Here is a 12,589-nt window from a genome sequence, read left to right as displayed (position 1 = left end):
GGATTCTGGGCTCACTGAGGTGTTAGGCCAGCTAGAATGCCTGGACCATGCCCCTGTTTGTGCTGTCAGGGTGGAGGGGAATGTAGACTGGCACTAGAAAGTTCCTCTTGACAGTACTGGGAGAGGGTTTCAGCAGTTCCTCTGCTGTTAGGCAAGGTTCTAGAACTGATTTATGTTCTAATTGTCCTTTCAAGCCATAGCTTTTTTTTTCTGTACCTCAGGGTAGACAAACCTGCTCACAGTCCCTCAATACTGTCCCTCCATTCAGCAGTTCGCAGTGTTGTGGATGGGGGTTCTCTTTGTTTAGTGTCTTGGTCTGTTTTGCCGTTCTCCTTGTGGTCTTTGTTTGTAGAAGCTGTTTAGTCAGCTCTTAGTTCTTCAGGATGAATTGCTCTGTAAATAGGTTAGATTTGGTGTATCCATTGAGGTGGTGAGTTCATTGTCTTCCTATATCTTGTCATCTTGGACCAGAAGTTCTCCATTGAATTATTTTTGAATCTTTGTTGAAAATTAATTAAGCCATGCATATAATATATGTCCCTTTTTGGTATTTATCTTCTCTCTCCCACTGACCTTACCCTATCTTGATTATTATAGTTTTATAGTAATGTCTTGGAAGCAGATAGTGGTCATTTAACTTTTTGTTTCTCAAAATTGTTTTGGTTATTTTAGGGTCCTTGAATTTTCATATAAAGTTTGGGATCTTCCTCTTAGTTTTTACAGAAAGCCTTCTAGAATTTTGATTTGAATTGTAGATGAATTCTGTAAGAACTGACATTTTATCAAAATTGAGTCCTCTGATAAGTGAACATATTTCTACATCTACTTAATTATTTTCTTTTGGTGATATTTGGTGTCCATGTGTTAGACATATTTTTCTAAATTTATCTCATAGTATGCCATGGTTTTGGTGCTATTGTAAATACCATTTTAAAATTTTAGATTTCTAGTTTTAAATTTATATAGGAACATATTTGAGTTTTATGTATTCATTTTTAATTTTGTGATCTTATTGAATTCACTGATTAGGCCTACTAGCTTCTTTTGTAGATCATGTGGGATTTTCCATCTATACAATTATATTATCTGCAAATAGCTATTTTATTTTTTCCCTTCATGTGTGTGCTCTGTAAATTTTCCCCTTTCTTACTGCTCTAACTTCTAGAACAATGTTGAAGAGAAATAATGACAGACACTTTGCTTTCTGCTCCATCTTGGGGGAAGTCCTTGGTCTTCCACCAATTATATATAATGTCAGCCGTAGGTTGTTTAAAGTGCTATTTGTGGTTTTTTTAAGTCATGAGTTTTGATTTTTTGTCAGATGGCTCTTCTCCATCTCTTGAGATATTTATGTGGCTTTTCCTCTTCCATAAGATGAACTAATGTTGCTGTTTTGAGGGGACTTTACTTTTTATTATCAAGACTTTATTATTTTTAGAGCCATTTAACATATACAGCAATTTTGAAGAGAAGGTACAGAGATTTCCCACATACCTTTCCTCCCCCAGAAACAGTCTCCCCCATTTTCTGTACACTCCCTCCCACACCAGGGTGTGATATGTTATAATTGATGAAAATTCATTGACTTATAATCAACCAAAGTCCATAGTTTACTTCTTGGTGTTGTACGTTCTATGGGTTTAGACAAATGTATAATGACCTGTATCCATCATTTTGGTGTCATAAAGTATTACCACGACCTTGAAAATCTTACTGCTCTGCTGTTTGTTCTCCCACCTCCCAGTCCCCCCGCTAAAGATCCTTGATCTTTTTACTATCTGCATAGTTTTGCCTTTTCCAGAGTGTCATATAGTTGGGATTGTACAGCGTTCTGGAATAAGCTTTATCAGATCACCTTCTTTCACTTAAAAATAGGAATTAAACTTTCCTCTATGTATTTTCATGGCTTCATGGCTCTTTTTTTTTTTTTTTTTTTTACTTTTAGCTCATTCATTTTGTTTAATAATTCCATTGTCTGGATGCACTACAGTTTTATTCATTCATCCATTGAAGGGCATCTTGGTTGCTTGCAAGTTTGGCAGTTAGTAATGAAGCTGCTGTAAACCTCTGTTTACAGAGGTGCGGATTTGTGCATGGACATGTTTTTTAGCTCCTCTGGGTAAATACCCAGGAGTGTGATGGTGGATTGTATGGTAAGCATGTTTAGTTTTGCAAGCAACTGCTGAACTCTTCTCAAGTGATTGTAAGTGTAATTGCAAGCCTACCAGCAACGAATAAGAATTCCTGTTGCTCTACATCTTGACCAGCATTTGGTATTGTGTTTTGGACTACATCTAATAGGTATATAGTGGTATTCATTGTTGTTTTAATATGTTTCCTGAAGATGTTCTCTGAGATGTGGAATGTCTTTTCACGTGCTTATTTGCCATTTCTGAGGTGTCAAATTCATAGGTACATTTTTTTAAAAGATTTATTTATTTATTCAGGAGAGACACAGAGAGAGAGAGAGGCAGACACACAGGCAGAAGGAGAAGCAGGCTCCATGGAGGGAGCCTGACATGGCACTCGATCCCGGGTCTCCAGGATCATGTCCTGGGCTGAAGGCAGGTGCCAAACTGCTGAGCCAACCAGGCGTCCGTCCCATTGGTGCATTTTTAAATTGGATTCTTTGTTTTCTTACTTTTGAGTTTTAAGAGTTAATATATTTTGGAAACAGTTTCTTTATCAGATGACTTTTGCACATGTTTTCTCCCAGTCTGGCTTCTTATTTCACTTTCTAGACTCACTCTCTGTTTCACAGAAGTTTTTAATTTTAATAAAGTTTAGCTTATCTTTCTTTCATGGATCATGCCTTTAGTGTAGTATCTAAAGAGTCAAGGCCATCACATTTTCTTCTGTGTTTTGTAGGAGTTTTAGAGTTTTGTAGGTTACATTTAGGTCTGTGATTATTCTGAGTTAATTTTTGTTACATGGAAGACCTGTGTTGTGTCAAGATTGTTTTTTTTGCATGTGGATGATACTCAGTTATTCCAGCACTATTTTTAAATGTTAAACCAACCTTATATCACTAGAATAAACCTACTTGGTCATGATGTAGTATCCCTTTCATATATTGCCAGGTTTGATTTGATAAGTTGTTGCTGATCATTTTTGTGTCCATATTCATGAATGATTTTGCTATATAATTTTCCTTTCCTGTAGTGTCTTTTGTCTGATTTTGATATCAGAGTAATGTTGCTTTGTAAGATGAATTGAGAAATATTTCCTCCTTCATTTTCTGAAAGAGTGTGTGTGTGTATAAATGATAAAATGTTTGGTAGAATTCACCAGGAACCAGATCTGCATAGAATCTCTTTAAACAAGTACAGGTTATTTTAGTTTTTATTTTTCTCTAATTAGTATAGAAATTTGTTTCCAAGAACCAGCTCATTGTTTTTTAATCTCCTTGATTTCCAGTGTTAATTTCATCATTTTTCTTTCTTTCTGTTTTAGTTGTCATGTCTTCTTCTAACTTCTTAAGGTAGAATCTTAGATTTTTGATTTCAGATATTTTTTCTTGTCTAATAGAAGTATTGAAGGGTATGTTTTACACACTGTTAAAAGCATTGCTGAGAGGTTCCTGGGTGACTCAGTCGGTTAAGCATCCAACTATTTTTTTTTTTTTATAATTTTTATTTATTTATGATAGTCATACAGAGAGAGAGAGAGAGAGGCAGAGACATAGGCAGAGGGAGAAGCAGGCTCCATGCACCGGGAGCCCGACGTGGGATTCGATCCTGGGTATCCAGGATCGCGCCCTGGGCCAAAGGCTGGCGCTAAACCGCTGCGCCACCCAGGGATCCCAGCATCCAACTATTGATTTTGACTCAGGTTGTGCTCTCAGGGTCATGGGATTGAGCACCGTATTGGGTTCTGTGCTAAGGGCAGAGTCCATTTGTCCATTTCCCTTTGCTCCTCCCCTCACTTGTGCTTACTCGCTATCTCTAGGAATAAATAAAATCTTAAAAAAAAAAAAAAAAACACTGCTTAGGTGTATTGTGCTTTTATTATCATTTGAATCAAATTATTTCCTGAATATTTTTACTTGATACAGACTTCTAGGTTTAAAATTTTTTTCCTTCTATAAAAAAAAATTTTCCTTCATCATTGCTTTATGGTTTTTATGTCTAGTTGTCTTTGTTTCCCTGTATGTAATATGTCTTCCTTTTTCTTTGATTGCTTTTAAGAACCTTTAAGGGTTCACAATTGAGATTATGTAATAATTTGTTTATCCTACTTTGGTTTGTTTTTCTTAGATCTACGAACTTGTAGTCTTCATCAGTTAAAAAATTTTTTGGTTATATATTTTTCATAAGTGAGGTTTTCTTTCATCTTTTTTCATATGCTTCAGTTGGGATAGTATTTATTGCTACATCTTCAAGGCCTCCAGTCTTTTGTATCATGTAGTTTGCTATTAAGCTTATCCAGTGAATTTTTATTTTAAATTATATATATATTTTTAGGTCCACAGGTTTCATGTTTTTCCTTTAAAGTCACATATTTTATAATAACTATTTTAAGGACCTCATATGCTAATTACAACATCTTTGTCATTTCTGGGGCTATTTCTACTTACTAATTTTTCTCTTCTGTAGCATTCAGATTTGGGCAGACTCTTGTGGTTCTAGACTGAGGAAATAGATTTTGTTTTTACTACTAAATAGTTTTTCTTCTCTATACCCATTTATCACACTTGAAAAGTGAAGGAAAATACGTGATTTTTTTAACAGCAAATATAATTTGAGCAATAAAAATTCAGATGGGCTGTTCTCTAAAATAGGATGTAATTATCTTTTATTTTCTATTTTTTTTGGTGTATAATTTTCCTGATGATACTTGCTATTATTCTGACTACTAAACAAAGCCATTTTGGAATTCTAAAAAAAAATACACTAATAAGTATATTATCCTAAGATAATTCTAGGATCTCATCTTTTGCAAACAAATGACAGCCTTTCATAAATTGGTTTGGAAGCTGATGGGCAGCATGTTACCTCAGAAGTTTCTAATTTAAGAGGGGATGCAGTTAAGCAGGTTATTATACAGGCTTTTTGGTATAATAAAATATTTGAGTAATTCACACTCTCCTGAATATATTTAATATACATTAGGAATTTTTAGAAGCTTTAGCCTTAATTAAATTCCTAAGTGTTTTGAATGTTTTAAAGATGTTTCTCATGAAATATTTTTTTTTTCCAGATTGATAGGTTGTATGATTGGAAAAAGAGCCCTGACTCTGATGTGGCTGCTACTTTAAAGAAGCAGAAAAAGAATACAAAAGATGAATTTGAGGAGCGAGCAAAGGCTATTATTGTGGAATTTGCACAGCAGGTAAGAAAACTTTTCCTTCTTGATGAAGAGTCTATATCATAGAATATTTTTACTTTTGTTCTATTGTCCTTATACTAAAGCCAACATTTTCACTAATGTTGGTTCTGTTCCCTTATCAATGCCAAGGAGTGTTCTCCATTCTTTTCCCTATCCCTTTTTCTTTTTAAATTAGCTAATACTTCAAAGATCTATTTTTATAATCTGAATGTTTATTTTTAAAAATAAAGTTGATTTGAAGGGGTGCCTGGATCACTCTGTTAAGTGTCTGTCTCTAGATTTCAGTTCAGGTCAATGATCTCAGGGTTGTGAGATCAAGCCCTGCATCTGGCTTTTTGCTTGAGATTCATTCTCTCTCTCTCTCTCTCTCTCCCCCCCCTTCCTCTCCCCCCCCTCCTTTCCTCCTCTCTTTCCCTTCCCTCTCCCTCTGCCTCCCCTTCCCCTTCTGCCCTTCCCTCCCAATCGGTCAAAAAAAAAAAAAAAGAAAACCTGGAAAGAAATTACTTTTTTGTGAAAGAACTACATAATATGCATGATCTCTTGAGTGTTTTTGAGGAATTTCAGAAAGACGAGCTACTTGCCCGTCATCTAATCAGTCATACTGTTCTGGATGTTTCCTTCCACAGCTTGGCCTTTTGGAATGATTTTTGCTTTTTATGTTTCTAGGGTTTGAATGCAGCTTTGTTTTATGAGAATAAGGATCCCCGTACTTTTGTGTCCTTGGTACCTACCTCTGCGCATACTGGTGATGGTATGGGAAGTCTGATCTACCTTCTTGTTGAGTTAACTCAGACCATGTTAAGCAAGAGACTTGCACAGTGTGAGGAGCTAAGAGCACAGGTTATGGAGGTACTGATGAGTTTTTCAGTTTATTTTCTTTTATTCCTTTAACAGTGAGTTCTTGGGTGGGGATGTCTTCTGCTTTTAGATTCAGTCAGCATAGTATATCATATCTCATTCCCTTTACACTTATGTCTCTCAGGTTAAGGCTCTACCAGGAATGGGCACCACTATAGATGTGATACTGATCAATGGGCGTTTGAAGGAAGGAGATACAATTATTGTTCCTGGAGTAGAAGGGCCCATTGTAACTCAGATTCGAGGCCTCCTATTACCTCCTCCTATGAAGGAATTAAGGGTGAAGGTAAGCCTAGGTGGTAAATGTTGACACATGGGGACATATACAGTGTAAGTTCTGTTGAGGTCACTTCCTCACTTCAAGAGCTGCCTGGCCTAATATGCCCTCGCTCCTTGTCCTATATTAGGTATCTTCATGCGGAAGGGATCATCCATCAGGATGGAGATGTATGCATGTTCTTATTTTTCATCTGAGCTTTCCATGAGAACTGAAGTATATTGTTTTGGTTCTACCCTGACTAGTTTTTAAACATTTTTTATCATGAAATAAATACAGAAAACTACACAAAACATAGAAAAGTTCAACAGATTTTTAAAAAGCAGACAAACAGATGAAGAATAGATCATTGCTGACACCCTGGAAGCCTGTGTGCCTCTCATGGGTGTTAGCCACCCCCACACCTTCCTAAAAGTTAACCATGTTTCCATTTTTATGGTAGTAATTAATAGCCTTTAAAAATAGTTTTTTAATACCTGAGTGTGTGCCCCTAAAAATTGTGTATGGACTTCATATAAGTGGGATCATTCTCATTTCCATTGTATCTGGCTTCTTCTAGTCAAAGAACCAAAACAAAACACCTGTAAGATTTACCCATGTTTTTGCATATAACTATAGGTCATTTTTTTGTGGGATATTCTACTGCATAAATATATCATGGTTGGGACGCCTGGGTGACTTAGCGGTTAATCGTCTGCCTCTGGCTCAGGGCATGATCCTGGAGACCCGGGATCGAGTCCCGCATTGGGCTCCCTGCATGGAGCCTGCTTCTTCCTCTGCCTGTGTCTCTGCTCTCTCTGTGTCTCTCATGAATAAATAAATAAAATCTTTAAAAAAAATGTGTATGTATGTATGTATGTGTGTATATATATATAAAATCATGGTTTATTTATCTGTCCTCCTGTTGGTGGCAACTGTAGGCTATCTCCAGGTTTTAAATTTTTGCTATTAGAAACAGTATTGTTGCTACAAACATAATTGTATTATCTCTTGGTACAACTGTGCAAGATTCTGCAGGGTATATGCCTAGGAGTGAATTGCTGAGTCCTCACTTATGCTCAGCTCCAGTTTTACTGGATAAGGCCACACTGTTGTCTACAGTGAGTCCAACAAGTTACACTTTCATCTGCAGTATATTAGAGTTTTCATTATTTCACTTCTGTCAGCTCTTTGATGCTGTCAGATTTTTAAATGTTCACTTCTGGTAGCTTGTTGTTTCATTTGGTACTTGCCTGATTGAAATATGGTTGGGCATTTTGTATGTTTATTAACCATTGAAGTTCATTCCTTTGTGAAATGTCTCTGTGCTCCAGCATTGTCTGACTTGATTAATTAGGGAATAGTCTGTATAGTCAGGAGACTAGTTTGTTAGTGGCTTGTATGCATCACAGCATCTTCTCCTACTCTGTGACTTGTCTTTTCACCTTTTCTATGGTATCTTAAGAAACAGAAATCTTTCATTTTAGTGTGAATTTATCAATCTTTTGTGTTTATTGCTTTCTGTGTCTAAGAAAAATTTCCCTACCCCATGATCCTAAAAATATTATCTCTCACATCATCTCCTACTGCCAGCCACTTTGCAAATAAATGTGGTAACAAATGTTTTGATCTCTACAGAACCAGTATGAAAAGCATAAAGAAGTAGAAGCAGCTCAGGGGGTAAAGATTCTTGGAAAAGACCTAGAGAAGACATTGGCTGGTTTACCCCTCCTGGTGGCTTATAAAGAAGATGAAATCCCAGTTCTTAAAGTAAGTTACTTAAAAATTTTTTTCCCCTCTAGAGTTATTGGAGTCCTGCTGGTGTGTCCGCAGGACACATCCTAGTAATGATGGATGAAGTGGGCACCTTTGTCTTTGTGAAGCTTTACCTGGAGGCTCATAGCAAATAGTTGATGCTTTTAGATTACTTCAGTTTGCACAGTCCTGTGAATTAACATAAGTAATATTTATATACACTAGAATTCTAAAATATACACTTTATTTAAATAAAAAATGAATCTAAGACCAGAAGTAGTTATTCATGTTTTTAGATGTCAGAATACGCAGACAAAACTCAAAATATTACAAGGAAGTAGGAGTCGTTTTAAAGCTTGTGTATGTGTCTGTAGGAGTAGATGCCCACTGGAGTCTAGCATAGTTTCCCAAAAGCAAACTTTGAGTTGATATACTCACTTGCCAAAGAGAAGATGGCTCTCTGTTCCTAGCATATTGGCTTATCTTGTGTCCTGGCAGCATCAAGTCACCGCCATCAGGGAATCAGTCCACCTTAGGGCCAGTGAGAAGAGGGCCAGCCTTCCTCTGCGGCCAGTCCCAGCTGTGGCATGGACTGCTGCATCCTTCATGGCTTGGATGTGACTGTCCTTATTCCTGGGGAAAATCTCTAAAGGAGCAGTGACAGAGGAAGAGGATGCTGAGGCATTTCAGGAAAGACATTCAAGCAGACTCTGTGGGCTTCCATAACACATTATATTTATAAAGTGCTTTTAACTTTGAAAAGATTATTTTTGTTTCATTCTGCTCACCTAGTCTACCTTATTTGCGAAGCACAGCAGAAGCTCAATAGATCTCAGTACTAGGAAGTGTAAGATAAAGGTGAAGTGTGGGACACAGGTCAGATTTGGCCCCCGAATCGCTGCCTCTTTTCTAGCACAGGTTCTGCTACGTCTTACTTTTTCTTAGCTTTGGTTTCCTATTTTCAGGTGAATACTTAATTTAAAAAAACAGAAATGTGGGCAGCCTGAGTGGCTCAGCAGTTTAGCGCCACCTTGGGCCCAGGGCGTGATTCTGGAGACCCGGGATCGAGTCCCATGTCGGGCTCCCTGCATGGAGCCTGCTTCTCCCTCTGCCTGTGTCTCTGCCTCTCTCTCTCTCTCTCTCTCTCTCTCTCTCTCCAATGAATAAATAAATAAAATCTTTAAAAAAAATGCAGCTTAATTCTAAGGCATTGCTGATAGAGATGCATTCACAACCTTGTCAAATTTAATTTCTTTTCAAGGATGAGTTGATCCATGAGTTAAAGCAGACGCTAAATGCTATCAAGTTGGAAGAAAAAGGAGTCTATGTTCAAGCATCTACACTGGGATCTTTGGAAGCTCTACTTGAATTTCTAAAAACATCAGAAGTGCCCGTAAGTAATCCTACCTGACTCTATAGGAGTCTGTGGTGGTTGTGGTTGGTGGTTCTGTTTCTTTTACTGGACACAGGCATTTAAGCTCAGAAATTCCCTTTCTACAGTATGCAGGAATTAACATTGGTCCAGTCCATAAAAAAGATGTTATGAAGGCTTCAGTGATGCTAGAACATGATCCCCAGTAAGTAATTTCTCTTCTGCTGTGAAGGCTTTCATATTACTCGTTGTCTTCAAACAGTCCTTCGTGACATACTCTGTGTTTCACCAAATGATCTTTATTGTGTTTGAACCTTTCAGGTATGCAGTAATTTTGGCCTTTGATGTGAGAATTGAACGGGATGCACAAGAAATGGCTGATAGTTTAGGAGTTAGAATTTTTAGTGCAGAAATTATTTATCATTTATTTGATGCCTTTACGAAATATAGACAAGACTACAAGAAACAGAAACAAGAAGAATTTAAGTAAGTTGGTGATTTTACTTACTTTGGGTCTTTGGCAATGAAGTGGTTAAGAATTACCAAATGCAGGCTGCTTCCACTATCCTGAAAGAGCATTCCTGTGAAACCTTCCATAAGCCAAAATGGCATAAAGGGAAGAAGCAATTACCATTAATTCATATGGGAAATTTTTGAACACTCCTAGGCTCAAACTATAATCTCTCTCATGCTTTTCTGCTATCTTAGGACACATCTTGATAGCAGATTAAAAAAAAAAATTGAGGTGAAGGCCAATTGCTCATAGACAGACACAGCTCCGGCAGCATGATAGTGAGATGCTGAGTGTGGTACCTGTGAACAAGCTCAGCGGGGCCACTCTCTTTGGGGTACCCACTGACTCTTAATGGCTCACTGTAAAACAAATGCTAAGTGTTTTTGCTTTTTGCCTTTTTTCATAAAAGCAAAATTCTTCTCAGAGGTTAGAGAAAGCAGGTACTAATGTAGGTCTTAAAAGCAAGGTGGCAATAGGCAAACTTCAGACCCGTGGGGGACATCTGTGCAAGAAAGGTACGTGGACAGTAGAAGCGCATGGCATTTGCTCAAACAGAAGAGGCTGCATCCTGATGGAATGTATTAAAAATCATAAATTCTGCCCATCTGAGGCATTCCAGCAGTGTGTTAACAAAGCTCTGTAGCCTTTTAGTTTTTAGTTTTCAAATTGGCAGACGTGGGTCTCATCAATTGGTGAGTAGTTGCTAAAATCCTCTTGTTTGGAGTTCCTTATTTGGTATTACACAGGAAGGAAGGAACAATATGAGAATGTGGAAGGTGAGGGACTGAACTGAAGGGAAGTATTCTATCGGAAGAGAGCTTGCTTCTCCAGCTGACCTCACAGCTTGCCCCATGTAACATGGTGGCTCACTGCAGGTGCTGGACGAGTCAGCAGTGACCCTGACCAGGTCCCCCCCTCCTCTTGCAGCTCAGGGGATACAAGTAGTGAACACATGAGAAGTAGGGTAAGTGCCAAAGAGGGGAGGAGGAAAACCCTAATTCAGGGAAGAGACGTGACCAGCAGTGTGGCAGGGGGCAGCAGCTCAGCTCTGTAGGTCTCCCCTTCAAATAGGGATCTGGAGGGAATGAAGTGAGGTGTCCAGGCAGCAGGGCAGCCCTTGGGAGCAGCCACGTTGAGAATGATGGGGAGCAGTAGGAGATGGGGTCAGAGAAGTTGGTGGGACTCTGTATGGCCTTTAAGGAGGATCTCAGCGAGTCCATGAAGGCCCTTGTTGAGCTCCCAGTGTTCCAGGTAAGACAGAGGGTGGCTCAATTTGGGCTACATATTTAAAGTAGAATTGCCAGGTGAGTGTTAGGAGATTGAGATATGCTCACTTGAAATCATGAAACTGGGACACCTGGGTGGCTCAGCGGTTGAGCGTTTGCCCTCGGCTCGGGGTATGATCCTAGAGTACCAGGATAGAGTCCCACATCGGGCTTCCTGCATGGGGCCTGCTTCTCCCTCTGCCTCTCTTTGGGGTGTATCTCATGAATAAATAAAATCTTTAAAAAAAAATCATGAAACTGGAAACGAAAAGACTTGGTTAGAGAAGACTGCTAGACACTGAAAGTATTCTGAGCACATGCTTGCTAATAAGCAGGAAAATAGTGGCCTTTTGGATCACCTGATTGGGGGACATGGTATGGAGAAAGTGGCTGTTGTTCCATGTCTGTGGTCCCCAGGAGACTGCCTGTGGGTTCCATCAAGGTTCTAAACTCCCATCTAAATTTAGGGGCAGGGCTCAGTGCTCCAGGGAGGCAGCTTTTTTAAGACTTGGGAAGCAACAGCATGGAGGGAGGGAAGGGAAGAAGATGGTGAGGGGATGAAGCATTCCAGGCAGGTGGCCTGGACCAGAACAGACACCACTGACCACTGTCAGCAGCGTCTTTCTTGCTCCTCTGGCACCCCCTGGGGGGTATTGCTTTTATCCAACAGAAGCCTCATACTTACTTGTATTTGTTTTTAATGTTTAAGTGGTTTTGTCAGCTTCATAATTTTTGGGTTTTCTTTTTTCCTTTTAGGCATATAGCAGTATTTCCCTGCAAGATGAAAATCCTCCCCCAGTACATTTTTAATTCTCGAGACCCAATAGTGATGGGAGTGACTGTGGAAGCAGGTCAGGTGAAACAGGGGACACCCATGTGCGTCCCTAGCAAAAATGTAAGTTCTCGTTGTACTTTGAAAACAAGTATGGTCTCTTAAAGGCGTAAAACGGGGGGAGTCCAGGATTGGCGACAAGCTCAGCTTGTCACCGTCTGTTTTATACCTCAGTACAAGTGCCACTGTTGATTCCTAGCACCAAGTATTATTGCTTCAGCAAATGAAAGTTGCAAGGTACTTTGAATTATTGCCCTTGTAAAAAATGTTTTAAAGTTTCAAGGCTGGGGAAAAGTTTATAGAATAACCAACACTCATTCCTTCCCTTGAGATTAGCGTCATACCTAAGAAAAATTGAGTTAATGTCCTGTAGTTTATAGTTCTCACATTTCCCCAGTTGTCCCAAATG

General features: G+C 38.7%; 1 protein-coding gene across 3 annotated transcripts in view; it reads left to right on the top strand.

Annotated features, from left to right (window-relative positions):
• The window catches only part of EIF5B (eukaryotic translation initiation factor 5B), an 85,753-nt gene that overhangs the window by 69,812 nt on the left and 3,352 nt on the right, over window positions 1-12,589 (top strand). For all 3 annotated transcript variants that reach the window (XM_025464122.3, XM_025464117.3, XM_049115458.1), the window contains 8 exons: window positions 5,200-5,331; window positions 5,995-6,177; window positions 6,311-6,472; window positions 8,081-8,212; window positions 9,459-9,590; window positions 9,698-9,774; window positions 9,891-10,055; window positions 12,105-12,243. In XM_025464122.3, coding sequence (XP_025319907.1) covers window positions 5,200-5,331; window positions 5,995-6,177; window positions 6,311-6,472; window positions 8,081-8,212; window positions 9,459-9,590; window positions 9,698-9,774; window positions 9,891-10,055; window positions 12,105-12,243 — 1,122 coding nt within the window. The remainder of the gene's footprint in view (window positions 1-5,199; window positions 5,332-5,994; window positions 6,178-6,310; window positions 6,473-8,080; window positions 8,213-9,458; window positions 9,591-9,697; window positions 9,775-9,890; window positions 10,056-12,104; window positions 12,244-12,589) is intronic.

Source organism: Canis lupus, chromosome 10, assembly GCF_003254725.2.
Source record: "Canis lupus dingo isolate Sandy chromosome 10, ASM325472v2, whole genome shotgun sequence".
Classification (NCBI taxonomy): Eukaryota; Metazoa; Chordata; class Mammalia; order Carnivora; family Canidae; genus Canis; species Canis lupus.
Note: the sequence above shows the minus strand (reverse complement) of the source record. Positions and strands in the feature narration are given on the sequence as shown.